The sequence below is a fragment of the Tigriopus californicus genome, chromosome 2, assembly GCF_007210705.1.
Source record: "Tigriopus californicus strain San Diego chromosome 2, Tcal_SD_v2.1, whole genome shotgun sequence".
In the NCBI taxonomy this organism is placed as follows: Eukaryota; Metazoa; Arthropoda; class Copepoda; order Harpacticoida; family Harpacticidae; genus Tigriopus; species Tigriopus californicus.
The window spans coordinates 10,980,807-11,000,350 of record NC_081441.1 but is presented as its reverse complement, the minus strand read 5'-3'; the positions used below and the strand labels follow the sequence as shown (position 1 = coordinate 11,000,350).

At 42.7% G+C, this 19,544-nt stretch overlaps 6 protein-coding genes across 6 annotated transcripts; 3 read left to right on the top strand and 3 right to left on the bottom strand.

Annotated features, from left to right (window-relative positions):
• The first annotated feature begins 1,294 nt into the window (after window positions 1-1,294).
• LOC131892936 (uncharacterized) lies at window positions 1,295-3,043 on the top strand. Its single transcript, XM_059242807.1, has one exon. It carries the CDS (start codon window positions 1,638-1,640, stop codon window positions 2,754-2,756), a length of 1,119 nt encoding a protein of 372 aa, XP_059098790.1. The 5' UTR covers window positions 1,295-1,637; the 3' UTR covers window positions 2,757-3,043.
• LOC131892931 (uncharacterized) lies at window positions 3,035-6,923 on the bottom strand. Its single transcript, XM_059242802.1, has 3 exons — window positions 6,738-6,923; window positions 6,435-6,673; window positions 3,035-6,091 (listed from the first exon to the last, which is right to left on the bottom strand). The coding sequence occupies exons 1-3, from the start codon at window positions 6,802-6,804 to the stop codon at window positions 3,149-3,151; spliced, it is 3,249 nt and encodes a 1,082-aa protein (XP_059098785.1). The 5' UTR covers window positions 6,805-6,923; the 3' UTR covers window positions 3,035-3,148.
• A 952-nt stretch (window positions 6,924-7,875) lies between these two features.
• LOC131892935 (histone acetyltransferase KAT8-like) lies at window positions 7,876-10,647 on the top strand. Its single transcript, XM_059242806.1, has 4 exons — window positions 7,876-8,162; window positions 8,760-9,259; window positions 9,781-10,040; window positions 10,156-10,647. Exons 1-4 carry the CDS (start codon window positions 8,007-8,009, stop codon window positions 10,599-10,601), a joined length of 1,362 nt encoding a protein of 453 aa, XP_059098789.1. The 5' UTR covers window positions 7,876-8,006; the 3' UTR covers window positions 10,602-10,647.
• LOC131892941 (uncharacterized) lies at window positions 9,257-9,764 on the bottom strand. The gene is made up of 2 exons (XM_059242811.1): window positions 9,491-9,764; window positions 9,257-9,418 (listed from the first exon to the last, which is right to left on the bottom strand). The coding sequence occupies exons 1-2, from the start codon at window positions 9,680-9,682 to the stop codon at window positions 9,275-9,277; spliced, it is 336 nt and encodes a 111-aa protein (XP_059098794.1). The 5' UTR covers window positions 9,683-9,764; the 3' UTR covers window positions 9,257-9,274.
• Window positions 10,648-13,901: 3,254 nt separating the features above from the next.
• Window positions 13,902-15,767, top strand: LOC131892705 (uncharacterized). The gene is made up of 5 exons (XM_059242534.1): window positions 13,902-14,316; window positions 14,467-14,623; window positions 15,299-15,445; window positions 15,529-15,663; window positions 15,728-15,767. Exons 1-5 carry the CDS (start codon window positions 14,022-14,024, stop codon window positions 15,765-15,767), a joined length of 774 nt encoding a protein of 257 aa, XP_059098517.1. The 5' UTR covers window positions 13,902-14,021.
• A 2-nt stretch (window positions 15,768-15,769) lies between these two features.
• On the bottom strand, window positions 15,770-17,748 carry LOC131892937 (SUMO-activating enzyme subunit 1-like). The gene is made up of 5 exons (XM_059242808.1): window positions 17,592-17,748; window positions 17,338-17,529; window positions 16,473-16,754; window positions 16,203-16,415; window positions 15,770-16,133 (listed from the first exon to the last, which is right to left on the bottom strand). The coding sequence occupies exons 1-5, from the start codon at window positions 17,637-17,639 to the stop codon at window positions 15,828-15,830; spliced, it is 1,041 nt and encodes a 346-aa protein (XP_059098791.1). The 5' UTR covers window positions 17,640-17,748; the 3' UTR covers window positions 15,770-15,827.
• Between the last annotated feature and the right edge of the window lie 1,796 nt (window positions 17,749-19,544).

Sequence of the window (19,544 nt, the reverse complement as noted above, 5' to 3'; positions counted from 1 at the left end):
TCAGAATTTTCATCTGTTTTCTTAAAGTCACTTTGGATCAGTCACATTTATACACGCAGTATAATGTTTCCAGTTATATGGCAATTCACTGGTCATTCATTTACTTCATTTAGATCGTGGAAAAGGCAATATTAATGACATTCGTTCACGGCCAATGTTTCAGCATTCATGGCATGTAAAGCCTCTTTTCAAGTTAATATTTGTCATTGCGTGTACCACTGAATGAAGAACATGGACAATATGAAGATCCTACTTAAAGAGCAACCCAATATCTGTGTGAAAGTCTCCTTCCCACAAACCCAAAATCCTCGCCCAAACCCTAAGTTAATTGGATCCAACAATTAGCCTAAGTTTCCTTTTTTGGTTTGGTTTTTCATGGGCTTTTCTAACCGCAACAGGGAATATAATCCCCAGTACTATTAAAATGAAAGGTTATAATTCGTCTATTTATTACCTTTCAATCTTTATATGATATTTGGTCTACCAACGAATTTGAGTGGGCAGACCGAGCTAATCTTTGAATATATGGTTGATCTGGAATGCTATCTAAAAATTTGTCCAAGTCTGACTTGAAAGATGCTACCGGATTAACAAGGCCTACGTATTTCCTATGAATATCAGAGAGAAGCAAATCAAACAATGAAGGAGCCCGAGAAAGAAGAAATGTGGACTCCATTGTTCGAACTAGCCTGGATTCTCGAGGGCTTGAAGGTGCACATTAAGCCTCTCCGGTCACTAGAATTGACCCTAAATCCTGGGTTGGGACAAAGCTCATGAATGCTTTTGAAAACGTACAATATCAGATACCTTTCGTACCTTCTCTGAACACTGTGCAGTTCCAACTTTTCTAGTCTCTCCCAATATGAGAGCTCTCTCAATCCTGTGATGTTCCTAGTGAAACATCTTTGGACTTGCTCGAGCTTTTGCAAACCTGCTGAACTCATTGAAGCCCAAATGGGTGAAGCATATTCAAGATGTGGTTGAACAATTGTCTTGTATAGAGTTAGCATCGTGATGCTGTCTCTGGACTTAAACGTGCGATATATCCAACCACATGTTTGAAAGGCTTTACCCACCTTCAACTGGATATGCTCATCGAACTTTCCATTATTTTATCTTTTTCCATTAGTTTGGGCTTTAAATTGTGATAAAAAGGCCAAACTAGGTTCAATTAGCCCCAATTTCAACTCAAATATTGCATGTTGGTTTGGAACGCCTGGAAGCAACTCACACCCTTGAGCGTCCAGTCTCTATCGACTTTTCCAGGCCCGAGCCTAATTCCGGGCCCTAATTCAAATCCCTCCGCCAGAGGGCCCTAGCCTCCCTTGCAACATTCATGCACTCACTTGCTAGCTCTCTCTCTCTTATCATCATCCTCATCCTCATCATCCTCATCATCGTCAGCCAGAACAACAGACACCCCAGTCACAGCACATGCACATCACTCAGTTCGTGGCTGGTGTTTGGTGGGCCAATGCTGTCAAAATAGTGCCAAGTCCTCATGACTGCGTGTTAATTAATGAGTCGTGAATGCCTGCACCCAGCTGGACCCATGGGAAGTGTGAAGTGCGTGAAGAGGTGGTGATCGGGATTGACCCCTCCGTGTAGGTAGCGGATTGCGCTTGGGGCAACTGATCATGTTGTTGGAAGTGCTCTTGGTGCTCAGCCTTTTTGCGGCCCATCCCTCTCAGGTGGGCTCTCAGACCTCGTACACTTGGCGCTTGGATGCGGACATGGGGAAAGTCATGCCCGCTAGTAGCTTCCCGCAGCCACCGCCCAGTCCCCATGGGCGACGTCATGGCGGGGAGCCCGTGGATGAGAAGCTGTTGTTGCAAGAGGCCGTTTTGGACATCCTCATGTCGACCATCACGTCCTCGGATGGCACTTGGCGGAAGACCTCGCATGAGAAGGCTTGCTTCCATTGCGAGAAGCCCAATGTGGGCGTGGCCCGAAATAATCGGGGCGTACCCATTGACGGCTATGATTCGGATAACCACGCCTCTGAGACGGATTTAGATGATGAGGTCTTGGAGTGCGGCAAACCGGTGAATTTCACCTACTATGATCACTTGGTGGGCATTCAGAACCGCCACACCCACGCTCAAATGCCGGAACCCGAGGTGGTCAGTCTGTTCAAGGTGAAGAAGACCGGTCGGAAGAACGCCAATGGCGAGAGCACGGTCGAGATCATTGAGCGACGCCTCAAGAAGTCCAAACGGGACAAGCCCAAGTCCCTGGAGCTGTACAACCAGATCGGGAACTTCTGGCGGATCAAAGGCGACACCCGGAAGTCCATCGAGTGCTTCCGACGCGCTCTGGCCGTGTCACCGAATAATGCGGATATCCTGCTGAACCTAGCCCGAGTGCTGTTCAATCTCCAGTATCTGGACGACGCCATCTTCTTGACACGACGCTCGCTGGAGGTTCAGCCCCCGGATCAGAATGCCTGGCACCAGCACTTCCAATTGGGCGAGATCCTCAAGGCTTATTCGCATTACCAAGAGGCGGCCCTCCACCTTCGACACGTGCTCGAGTTGAAGCCCAATTACGAGCCGGCCATCCTGGCCTTGGAGGAGATGGAGGCTATCCCTAACTCGTCGGTGCACCCGTACACGATCTTCATCATCTTGTTCCTCGGTTTCGCCGTGTCCATGTGGATCAAGACCACACTGTATGCCTCCCAGGGACCCGAGGAAAACGGTCACGTGCCCAATGGGCGTGGCCGACTCAAGATGTTTCAGCGCCAAAGACGCTAATGAAATCATCGGATTCATGATGATAACAACGATGATAATAATAATAATAATAATAATGATAATATATTAATTATTATTCACGTTTGGACTCGCCCATCTGGTTGGTCACAGCCCCGTGGATTCGAAAAACCAAACCTTTTGATCTAGTCCTACACGATATTTGCTCCCATTGGCCCTCAAAGTGTCTCCCCCTTTGACCGGCCCTCCGACTCATTCCATGAAATCAATGTGTACCACTCGATGACCTGTGTTGGGCATTGTTTTTTCAAATACATATATCATATCAAGGTGTGTGTATTTATGTTATGGATCAGTACTGGACAACTATAGGACAGAAGTGAGTTAAGACAGGGTTAAAAAGGTTATCTTAGTACGGGCAGATACCAAAAAGGTTAGTTGGGCGAAGTGTTCCCTTTCAAGACGGCCACCAAGTTCCGGCCTTCGGATCCCTTGAAAGTGACCGCAGTCTGATGCGGGCCAACATTCGTAGGGGAATAAAACACGGGCACGTTCAAAAAGGAATTGGCTTGAACCGTCACCAGTTTGTGTCGGTTCTTAAATGGTGGACTAATGTCTTCCAAGTGGAAAGTGACCGGACTTGGTGTTCGATTCTTGAGAACAATCTTGGCCAACGCGTTCGTTCCGATTTTCGTCAATGGGAAGAAGATCGTTTCAGCCGCCAAATATACCGTTTTCAGCGGCTTCCGATCTTTCTTGGTAGGTTCAGGTTCTCCTCGGATTTCCTGAATGGTTTGCATCGGGTTCATAGACCGGTCTTGGGCGAATGTACAATTGATTCTGGATTCACTGAGCGTCTCCTCTACATGTAGGGAATTGAATCCGGATGGATTGGATTTCTGGCCAATCAACTCGATGATTTCTCGTTGAGTCTTACTGTAGAAGTGCTTGACGTCCCGGTCAACCACTCTGGAGCTGAACTGAATGGATTTGGAGTGTTGAAAAGGTGTGGTGAAATCTAAACCCAATAACGCGGACGAGGAACTCAGTCGAATCGCCCCCGGGATCTTCCTGGCTTCCAACATCACTTGCCGGCAGATCTCGGGTCCATGGAAGAGGGCTATGGAGCCGATGAACGAGCAGGAACCTTCCTCACTCATCAAATTAGGATCGATGGCCATCGACAGGTCCATGGACGACTTGGCACTAACCACAAACTGACTGGGACTCAAACGAATGAAGGAATTATCCGCTAAGCGACATTCGTCATCGCGAAATCCCTGCAATTTGACAAACGCATCCCCATTGCCATCGTTTGTCACTCGCATCTTTCTGACAATCTGCTCCTGGTGCTCAGGGATTGGACCCAAATGAAGCGATCGCTTCCCGTTGACCAGATCTCCAAAGCCCGAGAAAGACAAGGCTGGCGTGCCACCTTGACCTTGGAGAAGAATACTAGCCTTGAAGGCCTTGTTACCCGGTCCAGAAGTGCCCTGGGGTTTGATCACCAATTTTCCCGAGCAAGCCTCTAAATCCGGAGGCGAGAAGTTGATTGCGATGTCTTGGGTTGATAATGGACCCATTTGCACGGATTGACTCGTGGACAATCCGATTTTGAAGTCCTTGCTATCCCGTATCATTAGATTCACCGTCAGAGGTTGTTCCAGTTTGTTCCTGAGCACTACAATCTGTTCCTCGGAACGCCCTATGCTCACCCCGAACCAATTCATGACGGAGCGATCACTGTCAATGGGAAACCCTTTGAAGGGCATCGCTGGTTTGCCTTGGACATTTGGCGAGGTGTTCTCTTGATTCTCTTGGTTCTGACCTTGACCTTCATTTTGAGAGAAGAGGTTCTTCGAGATCTTCTGAACCGATCCATCCATTTGGAGAAGCGTCTTCTGAACCGATCCACCCACTTGACTGGGAACCTTTGTCAACGTGGTGTTTTCTACTTGACTTGAAGATCGTGGATATCGCTTGTTGGGCGATGAGAATCTCGGGCCTTGAATGGCTTTCTTTTTGGCATTCAAGTTGGGAGCACTACCTTTGCGAATTGGGATCTGACTGGGCAAGCCTTGCTTAGGAGATCGCACTGGGATTCGGGATTTCTTTACCGATGGATTTTTGCGGGTCGGACTCGGACATCGGATCTCCAAGGTTTGAGTCTCGTCCGGAAACTTGGAAGTCTCCAGGAAAGAGGGCAAAAGTTCGGAGACAGTGCCATTCATGGTCTCGGATTGGATCTTCTCTTGAGCAAATTTGGCGATCAAGGTGGCGTAGTAGGCGGGATTATGGTCTTTAGAAGCCTTGGCAATCAAGTCTTGCAACGTGTTCAAGTCCATATGTTTGAATGCGTCGACTTTGTCGAGGATTTGGGTGGAATTTCCTGAGCTAAGTGTGTAGGTGGAATCCGTCGCTTTCGGATCTGTATCCTTTTCATCCTTTTCGGGACTCTCAATTTTTCGATCGAATCCCAAGTCAGGTCGGTTTAAGCCGGTCAAGGTGCTATCCAAAGCCCCGAGACGCGACGAGTTCTGCATAAAGTATTTCGACCTGGACATCACATCCCCTTCCTCTGCTTCAAAACATTCTTGCTCCACATCTTGAGTATCAGTTTCCAACGGCATTTTGAAGCTCACATTGGCCACCGAAAACCCGGAAACATTGGATTTTGTCTTGGACTCCTCAAACTGAAGGAATTCTTTCTCTTGTTCATCCATGAATGCGTGGGCTTTACCCATGTCAGACTCAAAGTCTCCATCCCCGAAACCCTCAACATCGCCGAGATCTTGGCTCAAACCAGCAAAGCCCTCAGGACCCTCCAAGAAAGATCCAGCGGGATTATTCTGGAATAACTTGGAACGCTGACTGAAATCCGAGAATCTTTCATCTCGAGTGGGGCCTTCGTCATTGCCCTCGTTGGAGCCGCCAAAAGACGTGGAACGTGCCGAAAACTGTCCGTTGAAGAAAGAGTCGTGATGTTTCTGGTTGAGGGACGCAAATGACTCATCATCATTCAAGGGTACTTCCACATTGACTTCCTTTGAATTCACAATCTTCGACTCGTTCTGGAGAATTTTTTCCCAGGCAAAACTGCTTTGATTGATGGTGGAGTTGCCTCCTAAAGACAAAAACGATTCGGGGAGCAAAGCTTGGGCTTGTAAGAACCGTTGATCAATCCCGGGCAAAGGTTTCTCATTCAAAATGTGAGGGGGCAAGGATGGTACCTTGAAGACATCCTCCCGGTCCGATCTGGTCTGTGACGTTTTCAGAGAGGACAAGTTACCAAACAATAAGGAGGGCGTGGCCGAATTTTGACCTGCCGAGTCATCCGCCAAGGTTTCCACGGGTAACAACCCCAAAGAATCATTTGTCTGAAAGTTGAACCCAGGACAAGGAAAGCTTAATATTCATTTGAAGAAGTACCTTTTTGATGTCACATTCATCATGACTTTTCCCACACGATTTCTAAACACCTGCCATTATTGATGTCGTTTGCACAATGAGGAAAAACATTACTACACATTGGTACAAAAAATATATATATAATGCCTAGACCTTGAGCGTAGATAAATATAGCATATCTAGCTCTATCCGATAAACTATTATCATTTCGTTGAGGTACAAAATATAAATCATGACAATAAAACCATTTGGCATGACTTTAGATTGGAAATGCCAATGGGGCTGGTCTTGGCCGGTCTTAGTGTTTCGTACCTGGTCTTGAATCGACTTGAAAGCGGTTTCCGGGTTTTTCGAACCTGAGGGTTCTTTTAAAGTCAAGGAATCCGAGCCTAAAATCGTGGTCTGAGATTCCCGGAGATGACGATCGAGGCGAGACACGCCCATTTGGGGCTTGGACGAGGTCGAGGCCATCCACGGCGAAGGGGGCGTGGCTGAGGGCGTCACCACGCAAGCGGAAACCGGGATATTCAATAACGGTGACAAATCTTCGTCTTGAAATCACAAAATTAAGATTTACTTGAACCTTGGGTTGGCAGGAAAAACAAGAGGCGTTACCTGGTTCATCACTGAGTTGCAGATCTAGCGGGCGTGGCTTTCGGAGCAAAGGCTTCAATTGGGCCATTTTCGTTTGGAGTTGGCCACTTCAAACACACAATCTGATGCCAAAAAAGGCGCTCGACCTCAAAACAGCCATGGACTGACTCACAGGGTGACCAAAAATCCACGCATCCCAGGAGAGTAGAGAAACAAATTATGAATTAGCTAATGGTCTGGCTAGGATTGGGTTGGGTCTCTCGAGGATGGTGTTGAATTGGATCCATATAGTCGTGGTGTTTCAGGTCAAAGCAGAGACCAACGTGGGTTCGAGGTTAAACAAATTTGATGTTGTCCAAAATTGACTTATGGATTTCAAAGGAGACGTAAATTGAAATTAAGCGTGGGCTAGAACTCATATGATATGCCATGACAGACCCCAAAAAGATTCAGAGTTAATATAGGAAGCCTTCACAGAAAATTATAGTATCCTCATTTAATGCTTAGGGTGTAATAATAACTTCCTTGAAATGATACGAACGTTTGTCAGGCCAGTCAGCTTGGCCAAATTGGGGAGACAGTAATCGGCCAAATAGCTTTTAAGTATGTTTGAAAACAGTGCAGAACCCGTTCATGGGCAATTTTACGACCTTAGCTATACTAACAAGAGTATGAAACTGATGACAGAACCTTTGTTATCTTTTAAAGGATTGAGAAAGCTATTCGTCAAACTTAGGTTTGGTCCATATGAAACGAAATTTGATCTGAGTAGCATCACTAAATTGCGTGATGAAAAAATGAAAAGCTGGCTGGACAGAGCCTCCAAATCTTGTGCTGTTTTAGCCAATTTTGCGCTAACAAGACGCGCCCCAACAACTTTTTGTGGTTAATTGTTTTGAGCATGGCTAAAATATGAAAGAATGTGACTTTTTCTTGGCCAGAAATCATTGATACTTACAATCATATTTACAAAGAGCAGGAAAAAATCCAGATCAAATGCATTCTTTGGGAGAAGCTTGAAAATAGATCAAAGAAAATTTAAGCGGAGAGTGTCTAAAAAATGAGAAAAAAAACAGGACTGCAAATGCACAAGAGGCACATTTTATCTATGCCTAATTTAAGACTTTGTGTTACTTCGATAAATATTGCGCTTTTTTCCTCCATCTATCTGTCGACACTGTTTATTGACATTGCCATCATAACAAACCCAAAATTGTCAATTGTGGGCGTGTCGTGCTTCCCCATTGCTCAGAACTCCTGGAACGTCTCCGAAAATTCCAATTTTTCAGTATGGTTAAAGCCAACCTCCCAACCACCACGTCCCCCGCCTCCGAGAACAATGTCAAGAAAAGAGGTGAGGGCGGGCCGGACACGCCCACCGAGGGATGTGCCGCACCTCTGACGCACGATGACGAGTCCGAAATTGCCATCGGCGATAATTTAAACGTGAGCATGGCTTTTTCTGGTTTGAGGAGTAGCTCTCCATCTTTTAGTACACCCCATTTTGTACACAACGTTAATTTAACTCTTACTTAGAGAGAGACCATTGAAATTGCCTTGATGAAATATTCATCTTGGAAAAAAGAAATAAATTTCAATTTTCTCGGAACAATTGCGCGTTCTTTCCCGTTTACTGCAAACCAGCCTTAGAAGTCTCATGGCATATAATTTTAGTGATGGTCAAGCCAAGTGCCAAAGCAATAATTTCACCCTTTGATAATCTCGTCAAACATGGTAGTCTATTAACATTCAAGACAATGTAGCGAACTTGAAATATACTATCCTCAATTAATCGGCAGATCAAGGGCTCCATGAAACCCGTCAAACTTTTGATCATTCTATTATCCTTCAAACTTTCCTTTACTCTTTTAATTGCTACCTTTCAAAGAATTTCACGTTTCAAAAACTTGAACATATTTGGGAGAAATCCCCGATAAACCATAGATTATGATAGCATATCGAATTAACATGCTTGGCTCACTTAACAATACAAAAATACATCCACCTTTACTTGTTTCTCTAAGCCCGGCAACGTTCTTTCAGGTCAAACGCACCGATGGGACTTGGCACATGGCGGAAGTGGTTCACGAGCGCTTTAACAGCCACAGCCAAACGCACGAGTACTACGTCCACTACGACGGGTTTAATCGCCGCTTGGATGAATGGGTCACCCGGGCTCGAATCCGGGTGGCCGATGAGAACGATCCCGGGGCCTCGGAGAAAGGTGGCTCCGGACCGGCCCATCCGGAAGCCACCGAGGGCGAGGGCGGGCAAGAACGCAAGATCACGCGCAATCAGAAGCGCAAGCACGATGAGATCAATCACGTTCAAAAAACCCTGGCCGAAATGGACCCAGCTACGGCCGCTCTGGAGAAGGAGCACGAACAGCTCACTAAGGTCAAGTACATCGATCGAATCCAGATCGGCAAATACGAGATCGACACGTGGTATTTTAGCCCGTATCCCGAGGAATACGGCAAACAGCCCAAGCTCTATATCTGTCAGTACTGCCTCAAGTACATGAGACTGGAGAAGACCTATAAGTAAGTGAGATTTTATTATGCATCATTACTTCCACTTATGGGGATCTTTTGGGGTACGTCGTAATGGTCTCGGTTGATGGCGGGAGCTTCGGAAGAGGCATCAGGTTCTTCCGTGGACTGGAATCGCGCCAGCGAGGGATATGGTAGTAGATCTAGCGGCTGAAGAAAAAAAAACAGCACAGACTTATATTCATTAAAAGTGCTTGACTCATAAGATACTCAAACTCTTACCGTTTGGGGTAGACCTTCGACGGTGTCAACTAGGGTTTCCACAGCATTAAAGAAGAATTTTTCCCAATTGGTTTTGGCGGGTCGATATGGTCGCTCGGCAATGATTGTAGGATAGCTATCTTCCACCGGGACCCGCCCCATGGCTGTGTTAATGAATAGACCTATGCAAAATAGGTAGGAAAAGCCAGCCATTTTGAGCGTATAATGGAGACTAGCTGAGGTGTTGTCCTGGAGGGTGCTGTTGACTAAGTGTTTTGGAAGTGTCTATCTAAAACGTTGGTTTCATTTAGGTACCACATCTCCCAATGTACTGCCCATCAGCCCCCTGGCAAGGAGATCTACCGTAAGGGCACCCTATCCATCTATGAAGTCGATGGCAGAGACTTCAAGTTGTATTGCCAATGCCTATGTCTTCTCGCCAAGCTGTTTCTCGACCACAAGACCCTCTATTTCGACGTGGAACCCTTCTTGTTTTACATTTTGTGCGAGGTGGACCGCCAAGGAGCTAATATCGTTGGGTACTTTTCAAAGGAAAAGGAATCTCCAGATGGTAAGACTGGTCACAGTCGAGCCAATTTCGCAGCCCTGCTGCAGACATTGAGCCTAACCTGTCGGAACATTGGCTGAGTGAACGTACGCAACCTTTCTTTTTGTTTGTTTTAAAGGGAATAATGTGGCATGTATCCTCACCCTGCCTCCATACCAGCGTAAAGGCTATGGGAAGCTCCTTATTGCCTTCAGCTACGAGTTATCCAAATTGGAAAAGGTTACTGGGAGCCCAGAGAAGCCTCTATCGGACCTGGGCAAACTCAGCTATCGCTCGTATTGGTCCTGGATTCTCTTGGAAATTCTCAGAGATTTTCGTGGGACTGTGGGTATTAAGGATCTTAGTTCTTTGACCTCCATCACCCAAAACGACATCATCAATACCCTTCAATCACTAAACTTGGTCAAATATTGGAAGGGACAACACGTGATCTGTGTCACGCCCAAATTGGTTGAGGAACATCTCAAATCTGCCGAGTATAAACGACCGGCACTCACTGTGGACCAAAATTGTCTCCGGTGGCAACCCCCGCGGAAAAATCCGGCGAAAATTAAGAAACCATGAAAATGTATGTTTACGCAAAAAAAAGGAAATGATTCGTTTTAAAGAATTGTCTTGGTACAATCAGAATTAGTCGTCGAACCGGATTGAAAGCTCGCAGTACCCTCTTGCTTTGAGACAAATTGATTACCATCAAATTTCTCCCTCGTCCACCCTCTCATTCCATTTCCTTGTCCACTCGTCATAGGGTAGTTTGTGGAAGCCTTCGAGGCATTCATTATCTCCTTGTAAGACCCAAAATCTTCGTTGCTTCAAAGTGGAAAATTGGCCAGGATAACATTTTAGCTTTTGACGAATGGTTAATCCGCCGTTGCAACCGTAGCAGCCAAACGTTTAAGCCCATTTCATCCTTGAATGAATTCAATCTGATTTGGATCAGCGAATTTTTTAAACAATTAAATGGGTTCATAATGTGACCAAAACGTCAAATTTGCTTACGGTTTGTTTATTCAAACTTGAGATGTGAGAAGAGGGGGACAAAATTTGAGGGTGACAAAGAGGTGATTGGGCCTCAAATGAATGGGGAGTAATTGATCTTCAGCTACTCGACTCATTCACGCTTGACCGCTCGTTACATGCTTGCCTCTGAACATACCATGCAACCGTCCTGACACCGTCCGTTCAGATAATCCTTCTGCATGTAGGCATGTTTGTAAAAATGAACGAGGGGTATGCCAGGTAAAACTGGAAGTCAGGAAAGTGTGCTGGAATGTCAGATCTTTGTGCAAATATTATCAAATCAATTGATTATTTATAATGTAAACATGGCTGCCTTGTGGCACAATGGTTGTGCTGAGGCTTTAACGTGGCTCAAAATTAAGGCCCAGCGACAAAGTATATCTGAAAAAAAAAGCTCAGCTACAATTGAAAAAAAGGAACAATAAGGGTTCTCTTAATCGCCAACTTTCAATAGTGGCTAAGTGAGATGATATTTCCCAAACATCAACTCACTGATTCAAGGAATATGTGGAATGCAGGTTTTGCTAGAATTGTTGAAATCGTTGGATAGTGTATACATCTATTGTGCTCCTAATTTGCGGCAAGAAATTGAACAGGAACAGGGATTCTTTTGCCCACATAACCCTCGTAAGCGTAGTACATAGACAAAATTTCTGTTCCCCTGAACGACTGCTTTTGGAAAATGAGATCTTTGGTGTGGTTTTTGACCAAAAGAGTTCACATGCCTCCTCAGCCTCCTCGAGTCAATGTGTATTAGTGTGGTGTCTCGTTCCCCTATACTGAACTCTTCTACAACCGATGGTGTCAACTTGATTCACATGGTAAGAATACATTCCGATCAATAAACAAACCATCACGCATAGGTAATCTCTGCATTGCCGATTTGCAAAGGTGAGCGTTTAATCGTAACACGTTACTCACTCATTGAAGACATAAATAAGTTTTGTAGTAAAGACTTACGGACGTGTTGAAATGATTTTGGATGAGCGGAATCACTAATTGCCGCAACATTTCTGTTACCTTTAAACGTAAACTTGTCAGTCGGAGTAAATCTGTTAATTGTGAATCTTTAAGTGTAGCAAACGTCCGGGACTTCAAAATTTTTAGCGTTTTAGGATAGCACTTGTATAAAAGCTAAATTTTGAATGTGGCTCTTATGGATGGCTTTTATAAGGTGTATTAATCGGGCTTAGAATAATTTGATGCTAAAAAGGCGACCAGTTTTGGTGACGAGTTTTCTGGGGTAAAGAAAATGAGGTGTGCTTTGAAACTTTCCCTCGGTTAGGCAATAATTTTTTTCGAAAGGTTAGCTATCTGCACCAATTACTCAAATGTTTTTTCATAGTTTTATAAAGTTCATATTTGAACCTGAAGGGCATTTTCTCTCTTCATTCTCAAACGGAATGGCACTTTGTATCTTCAATTTATGTAAACTCAAAAAAGAAATAAAGTTCAAGGGTGTTTGGGTATAAAGGTTAATTTGCTTTTTTATTAAATTGCAACCGACGTAACTACTCTTAGGATACATTAATGCTTATGAACGAATTTTAGATTACTGGAGTTGACATAAGGTTTTCCGTGGCTTTAACAGATAACATTGGCCTTCAATATTATTATCTCGTTGTGATTTGAAGTGTTGCAATGATTGCAATGGAAGTTCTTAATAACTCAATGACTGAAACAAAATGATATGCATTGAACTTGCAGTATGAAAAAGCAGAACCTGTTTAAAGTTAATGATAATATCTTTATTGCGACTCTTAGTCATGTCATGGGGTAAAAATATAAAGGAAAGATGGTGTACAAATATTATACAGACTGTAAGATGTAGAAAAGAAACATGTCAAAAATGGTAAAAGCAATAAAATATTTGACTAGAGAGTGATATCACAGTGAAAATTTCACTGAAATAAAGTGGTTGAGAGAAAGAGAATCATCATTTTCAGTCTCCAACAACTAACTTTTCGTGTGTAAGTTCTTGCGTTGAAAGGGAAATGAATTTGAGAAGGAAATTTGAACCAGTTGCTCGAGATAACTGAAGATTAAAATGCAAAATCAAGGAGACATTAATCAATTCTCATTTGAAGAAGAGCGCAACGCTCTGGCTCGAATTGGAATTGTCAATTTTTAACTTAAGCAGCACAAAACCCTCCTAGAGTTCCGGCATCACGTTATGAACCAATCAAGATGAGATGTCTACCAATCTTTCAATGGCTTATTTTCTGCTCTTCAAATAACCCATCATGCATTCACGTATGGGGCAGATTAAGACTGTGCAAATTAATTTTCGGACAAAGAAGTATCGTGGGTGCACCCAATTGCAATTCTTGTACGAGCGATTTGGAAGGTTTGTATTGGCAGATTTGACACAAGATAACGCGTTGAAAGTGTCTGGCAAAACCCTTTAGATCATATCTTACTGCATTGAACCACCTTCACTTTATCACCACCATAGAAATGCACGCCAGGTAGCCATAGGCTAGAAACAAATATCTTTTGGTTCGAGACGGATCTATTGAAAAATGCCCGGGTCGTTTTCAAGGGGATTTGAATTTATGAGAGAATGGTTATTGCTTCGAGATTTTCCTTTGAAATAACGAAGAAGAATCTCAGAAAGGGAATATGGGACAAGGCAGGACAGGTGTTATAGGGCATTTGCGGATGTTTATTATTGAGTGGACAAAAAGACAAATACTAGTAAATAGACTAGGCCTACCAGAACATTAAGAAAACATTTACTCCTAGCGTGGTACTAAACCAATACGTATTACATGTTTTGCTACTCTATCGAACGCTAGAATGACGTTTAGAGTGTCAATAGTATTAAAAAGCCAGGCATTTTTAGTCAAAACTTACATTCTTTGAGAAACGGGTGTTAATTCAGAAAATAGCAATATTTACCTTTCCAACTATTTTCCACAAGTTTTGTGCGTTATAAAATTGCTTTCATTTCCAGGATTTGAAATGAACGGATTTCTTTCGTTGGCACTCTTACCATTAACCTTTATGGTCAGCCCATCCCATGCACAAAATGCGTCCTCGCATTACGCCCAATTTGATCTGGAGGACCTGAAATCATGGTATAGTGAGCAATTGCCACATCATAGAGACAAGCGGTTTCTGTGGATGACGCACAAAAAGAAGATCGTCTTTCCCCCTGGAACGCAACTCGTGCTTACGCCCACTTTGGCTATGCCTTTATTGAGGTATCCACCTCAGGGATTGGATACCAATTTGACGATTTCAACGCCATTCACAAGTGAGCACTGTTCATTACTTATTGTTTGATTCGATTCGCTTCTAAGCAAAAATGGCGGTCATGCTCAATTCAGCTATCAAACTTTTGTGACAGCGTGACCAATATCGCTGAAGTATGAAAGTGTAACATTTATCGTTCTCTAATTTCCAGTTAAGTTTGATAGGCTGGGGTTGACAGATAATGAGAATCCGATTGGGCTGATGCCGTTCCTGAACCCAGGAGCAGGTATTTTGGGAGGTAAACGGCGAAAAAGGCGGATACTGCCAGAGCCCTTGATAGAACCAGAGGATATTCATGGTGGGGAAAGGTTAGTAATATTGAAAGTCATCTTCACTGAGCGGAGATAGATAGTGCTTTCTGCTTCTTTAAGAAACGAACAGACAAACGTAGAAACGCTAAAATAGACTTTGAGATGTCGGACTTTATTAAGGGATTATTAAATGAACCATATATTGCTAGTGTTGTCACACAATGAATAAACCTCCTCCTCTTCTCTAAGAGTAAAATTCCAAACAAGTTTGTCATGCAAATAAGAATGAAACAGGAAATTGTATACTGTATGATTGATAATACATCAACACTTCTTCAATCATCATTTAGTAGTAGGAAAAACATAATTTCAAATGTTATTTACCTTTCACATTTCGGCACAATAAAATCGAAAAAGAAGATCATGAAAAGTTCTTGGTATGCTACAGGTATCCAATATAATTAATTTATCCCCATTTGAACGTCAACAGTATTTGTAATTTTACCCTTGCAGGGTTTGAAAGGTCTCTCAGAATAGCTTTGGAGTATTTATGGTGTTAGAATGGGTCAGCAATAAGTTGCTTATCGAATAATGCCTTAGTAAAGTCCGGCATCTTTAGGAGTATTCTCGTGATTTTACGTTGTTTTGTCCGCATCTAGTTGATATGAGGCAGAAGAGATTGAAAAGGACAATATCATAAGGACATTGTCAAAAACGCCCAACACATTTCAGGGCATTACTCTATGAAATCATGGAGGACTTCATGTTCAAATTAGGCATGGACGGGAATCCATGCTTGCTCAGGGCAATATGTGAGATGCATGAATCCCCATTGATGGGTTACGGTCTATTCGGGGAGATGTTGGAGCTCATACTCACGTAAGATAAAAGTTTGTTGGAAGTAAATGTAAAAAGATTTTAAAGTTCACTTTTTGTGTTTTTTCACATGTTTCACATTTTAGAGCGAGTAAATCTCCATATTCGAGACGCTTGTCTGACTACATAGAAGCTGAGCGTCAAGGCAAGGAGGATGGTGAATGTTGGCGTTATTTCAAGGATTGTCCCAAGTCCCTCTTTTCAACGACATCTAGATACTCGTAAGCCCGTAGGAAAAAAAACCACACTTGTCACCTTTTTCATTTTGTTTTTCTTCTTTTCCAGATTGACTTCCTCATTTTTGAATTTCAGAGAAAAGCCTTGAAATATAGGCGTGTTTTGTTTATTCATTTTTTATCTTAGTAATACTGCTCTTCAGGCACTTTTAATATCCGACTTTTTCAACGATTCCTGCCGTTTCCAAGGGGTTGAAGAAGAAGAAATTGTTATGAGGTGCGTCCCGATTTGAGATGATCTTAATGATCTCTTGGGCCAGGATACCGCCCACAATTGCGGCCGAAGGGCTGATTTCCGAGAAGAGCATCGGATAAATAGCCTCGGGAATTTTAGTTTCCGGGAGATTGAACTTTTGAGTGATGGATTCGCCCAAGGATTTGAGTGTTTTCAAGTCGCCTTCTTCATGCTCTAAAAGAGGGTGGCGACCTTCACGTGATTGAAACTCATACAGGACCTGGATAGAGAAAGGGCAATTGATTGGGTTGGATGCCCTTGCTGGCTGAAATTGATTTAGAGATCTTACGTGGAGCACAAAAAATGAGGGGTCCATTCGCTTGATTCGCTTCTTGTATGCTTCCTGGCTCCAATCAGAGGCCAGAGATTTTTCCAAGGGCACGAATGACATGATTGTCTTGACCATTTTCGTCTTACTTTCTTCTTCTTCTTGCTCGCCCTCGGCATCTTTCTTTGGTCTCTTCTTGACCGGCTCATCCGCATCCAAATCCGAATTCGAACTCTACAATGCGGTCTTTTTCAACTTGTTCCTTCTAATGAAGAAATCAAGAAAACTTACCTTCATCACCTCCTCCACGAATTCGTGCTCAACCAGGTCCATAAATGCATAGCCAAAGAATCCAAACACGTCACCGGATAAAAACTTGATCCCGAGATCACGGCAGAATCCGTTGACTTTAATGAGCGTGTCCTTCATGGCCGATGTCACCAGGACAATGTCAAAGTCCTTGAAATACTCGCGATCCTTGGCATCTACATCACCCACCTCAGCCGAGACCTGAACCATGGGGTTCAAATTTTGGAGGCGATTCAAACTGGCTTCAGCTCTATTCTTGCCAACCTAAAATGGTAAGATCGTTACCCTGTAGACTAGAGGGAATGTAATCTAGGTCTCTAGTACTATTCAAATGAACAATCATAATTCATTCCTTCGTCAACAGTTCAACTTTATATGATATTTGGTCTAGCAATGAATTTGAGTGGGTAAGCTGGGGTAGCCCCTGAATGCAGGGTTGATCTGGACTGCCTATGAAACGTTTGTCCCAATCTGACTTGAAGGATGCTATTCGTTGGCTTTTGATGTCGTAAATGCACTCATAGTCATGCATGAGTAAGGAATTCAAATAAAATGCTAGTAAGATTTTAACCATGAAAGCAGCATAATGAAAAGATCTCCAACTTCCGACGGAGTAGCTATGATCATTCAGAAGAAATTTGGTTTTGCGGCGGCACCACAATTTTACTTCAGTTATAACTTGTCATTCTCAACCGATTAGATGGCACAAGAAGAACTATTCAACCATTTATCTAATTCGTATTACAAGAACTTGCAAATGTTGGGTGCCGGCTAATCGGAAGGTATGATGACAAAATCACATGGAGGAATCATCACATTACATTAAATAACGGAATGATGAACTTACCTGATCTCGAGGAGCCAGAAAATTGGATTGGCAGTGCTCAAGGGTGAGGTTGACCTGGTCCAACATGGTAAGAGACTTGACCCCAGCTAAAACCAGATTCTTGGCCACTTCAGCTCCCAAGCCGCTCATACCGCAAACGAGAATGCGGGCATTGCGTAGCCGCTTTTGAGCGTCCAGACCCCACAAACGAATCTGACCAGGAGAAACAATTAAGAAAAGACTAATCTCATGCCTTGGAATGATTGAAAACTTACTTGACGATCATAAAGGGTGGCCTCTTCTTCGGTGAACTTTTTATCCATAATTTCACTATTTGTTGAATTAGGAACAAATCTTGAAAACTGAAAGCGGTGCAGCGGTATCAGTTAGTCCAAATCATGAGGCAAAATTGGGTCAGCTTCGGAACTCCTCCATATTAAGAAGAAAGGCTTTGATGAAAAATTTAATTTTAATGCTTTTTCCCTGCTTCAAGACCAATTTTGTACCGAAATGGGTTTGCATTCATATTTTTGTCAAGTGTTTGTTGTCCAATTCATTGCTGTTGGAATAGTAGTGATACAAACGCTTCCAAACCAGCATCACTGCTTTTGGCTTTTACTGAGGGATTTAGTAAACAACAGCAGGGGCTTAAACAGATTCCAAAGTATGATAAGCGTTATTCTCCACCGATTAGTTGGCGGTGCTCAGTTTAAAATTTGTGGTAAAAGGTTAAAAGTTCAGATAGAGACTCTAAGGGTTATTGATATCGTGTTGGGTTGGATGGGTTACGTAAGGTTAGGTTAGGTTAGGTTAGGTTAAGTTAAAAAAAAGTAGCACCGCCAACTAATCGGTGAAGAATAACGTTTATCCCGAAGTTTGCAAATATTTTGTGACTAAGTTTGCGTCAAAAATGATATGATATATTAAAGATTAAATTCAACGTGAAGGATAACGAGAAATAGCGATCACTACCTGCTCAAAAGTTTGGAAACAAAAACAAATATTGCATTCGCTATTTTATATTTGTACATTTGTACTCAAAATTTTCTTCTTATTATTTTGCAATTATGTCAATGATAGTGAATATAATCCAGTAATTTTGTCAAAAACAAGCAAAAATGTCAACACTAACGTGTAAATGTGCTGATGTTTAAAAATATATATATTATATGTCCAAGTTTTAGGTACTTTTCTGCAAATGCTATTAAACAACCAATTTGGTTGTAAATAATTATAGAATTTGTTTAAATTGGGCTAGATGTGTTTTTTATGAATAGAAGAGATTTCGCCATAGTACAGGGGGCGTAATAAGTTCTGCAATCTGAAAAATGTATAGTAGTTAAGGCTGGAAAAGTATTATGTAATAGCTTGATTTATGAATTATTCAGGCTCAAGAACATTCAAACAAAATATAAAGAGCTTCTTCAATGCAAATTCCTCTGTTTTTGATGGCAGCTCTGAAATGCCTAAGGATGTCTATCTGCTGTGGCATACATGGGAATTTGCTTAACTGTCTCAAAGACTTGCTTGATAATTCAGAGGTATGTTTTGTTTCTCTGGCAGTTATTGAATGGTCAGTAGCCCTTTTTGCATTTTCCCAAACAAAGATTGTCAATTAGTAAGTTTGATTGTCTTTCATGTACGAGGTGTGCCCTTTAACCATCTATATATTGATTTCAATGTACTTAATGAAGTAGAACTCATATGTAGTGAGTTGGAGAGCTATGGACAAAAAAATAAAGTTGGAAGGCATTCATTGAAGCATTATATTTTACAAATACACTGCCTTTGATGGCCATGCAGGGCTTGAGTTTGGAGACAAATTGGTCAAAATCTTATTTGTCCATGGCGCCCAAGGCCTCAATAACTGAATCCTTCAGCTTGCCCACATTAATTTTATGGAAGATGGAACAGGCCTTGGTCTCCACTTGCCCCCACATGTTGTAATCCAGGGGATCCAGGTTTGGGCTGTTTGAGGGCCAAAAATTTCAACTAGAATCCTATAGAGCCCAACCTTTGTTCAAGGTAGGCCTGGATGTGGAGAATACTCTGTTGGTGGCATAGGGCTATAAATATGTAACCTGAGGTGCAGTGGATGCCAAAACTATTTTGATGGCAGTCTCACCTTTGTCAAGTTTGGCCACAACTCCTTTTTCACCGTTCTTGAATGTTAAAGAGACTTTGTTGTTTATTTTTAAATTTAGACTGTCAATGTGCTCAAAAATGAT

Bases quoted from the DNA above. Each gene is read 5' to 3' on its own strand.
- LOC131892936 (XM_059242807.1), top strand. From the start codon at position 1,638: ATGTTGTTGGAAGTGCTCTTGGTGCTCAGCCTTTTTGCGGCCCATCCC.
- LOC131892931 (XM_059242802.1), bottom strand. From the start codon at position 6,804: ATGGCCCAATTGAAGCCTTTGCTCCGAAAGCCACGCCCGCTAGATCTG. The intron at 6,674-6,737 runs GTAACGCCTCTT...TGTGATTTCAAG, and splicing joins GCAACTCAGTGATGAACCAG to ACGAAGATTTGTCACCGTTA. The intron at 6,092-6,434 runs GTACGAAACACT...TTCAACTTTCAG, and splicing joins TCAAGTCGATTCAAGACCAG to ACAAATGATTCTTTGGGGTT.
- LOC131892935 (XM_059242806.1), top strand. From the start codon at position 8,007: ATGGTTAAAGCCAACCTCCCAACCACCACGTCCCCCGCCTCCGAGAAC. The intron at 8,163-8,759 runs GTGAGCATGGCT...ACGTTCTTTCAG, and splicing joins CCATCGGCGATAATTTAAAC to GTCAAACGCACCGATGGGAC. The intron at 10,041-10,155 runs GTAAGACTGGTC...TTTGTTTTAAAG, and splicing joins GGAAAAGGAATCTCCAGATG to GGAATAATGTGGCATGTATC.
- LOC131892941 (XM_059242811.1), bottom strand. From the start codon at position 9,682: ATGGCTGGCTTTTCCTACCTATTTTGCATAGGTCTATTCATTAACACA. The intron at 9,419-9,490 runs GTAAGAGTTTGA...TTTTTTCTTCAG, and splicing joins TCGAAGGTCTACCCCAAACG to CCGCTAGATCTACTACCATA.
- LOC131892705 (XM_059242534.1), top strand. From the start codon at position 14,022: ATGAACGGATTTCTTTCGTTGGCACTCTTACCATTAACCTTTATGGTC. The intron at 14,317-14,466 runs GTGAGCACTGTT...TCTAATTTCCAG, and splicing joins GATTTCAACGCCATTCACAA to TTAAGTTTGATAGGCTGGGG. The intron at 15,664-15,727 runs GTAAGCCCGTAG...CTTCTTTTCCAG, and splicing joins TCAACGACATCTAGATACTC to ATTGACTTCCTCATTTTTGA.
- LOC131892937 (XM_059242808.1), bottom strand. From the start codon at position 17,639: ATGGATAAAAAGTTCACCGAAGAAGAGGCCACCCTTTATGATCGTCAA. The intron at 16,755-17,337 runs GTAAGTTCATCA...TTACCATTTTAG, and splicing joins TTCTGGCTCCTCGAGATCAG to GTTGGCAAGAATAGAGCTGA. The intron at 16,134-16,202 runs GTAAGATCTCTA...TTCTCTATCCAG, and splicing joins CCTCATTTTTTGTGCTCCAC to GTCCTGTATGAGTTTCAATC.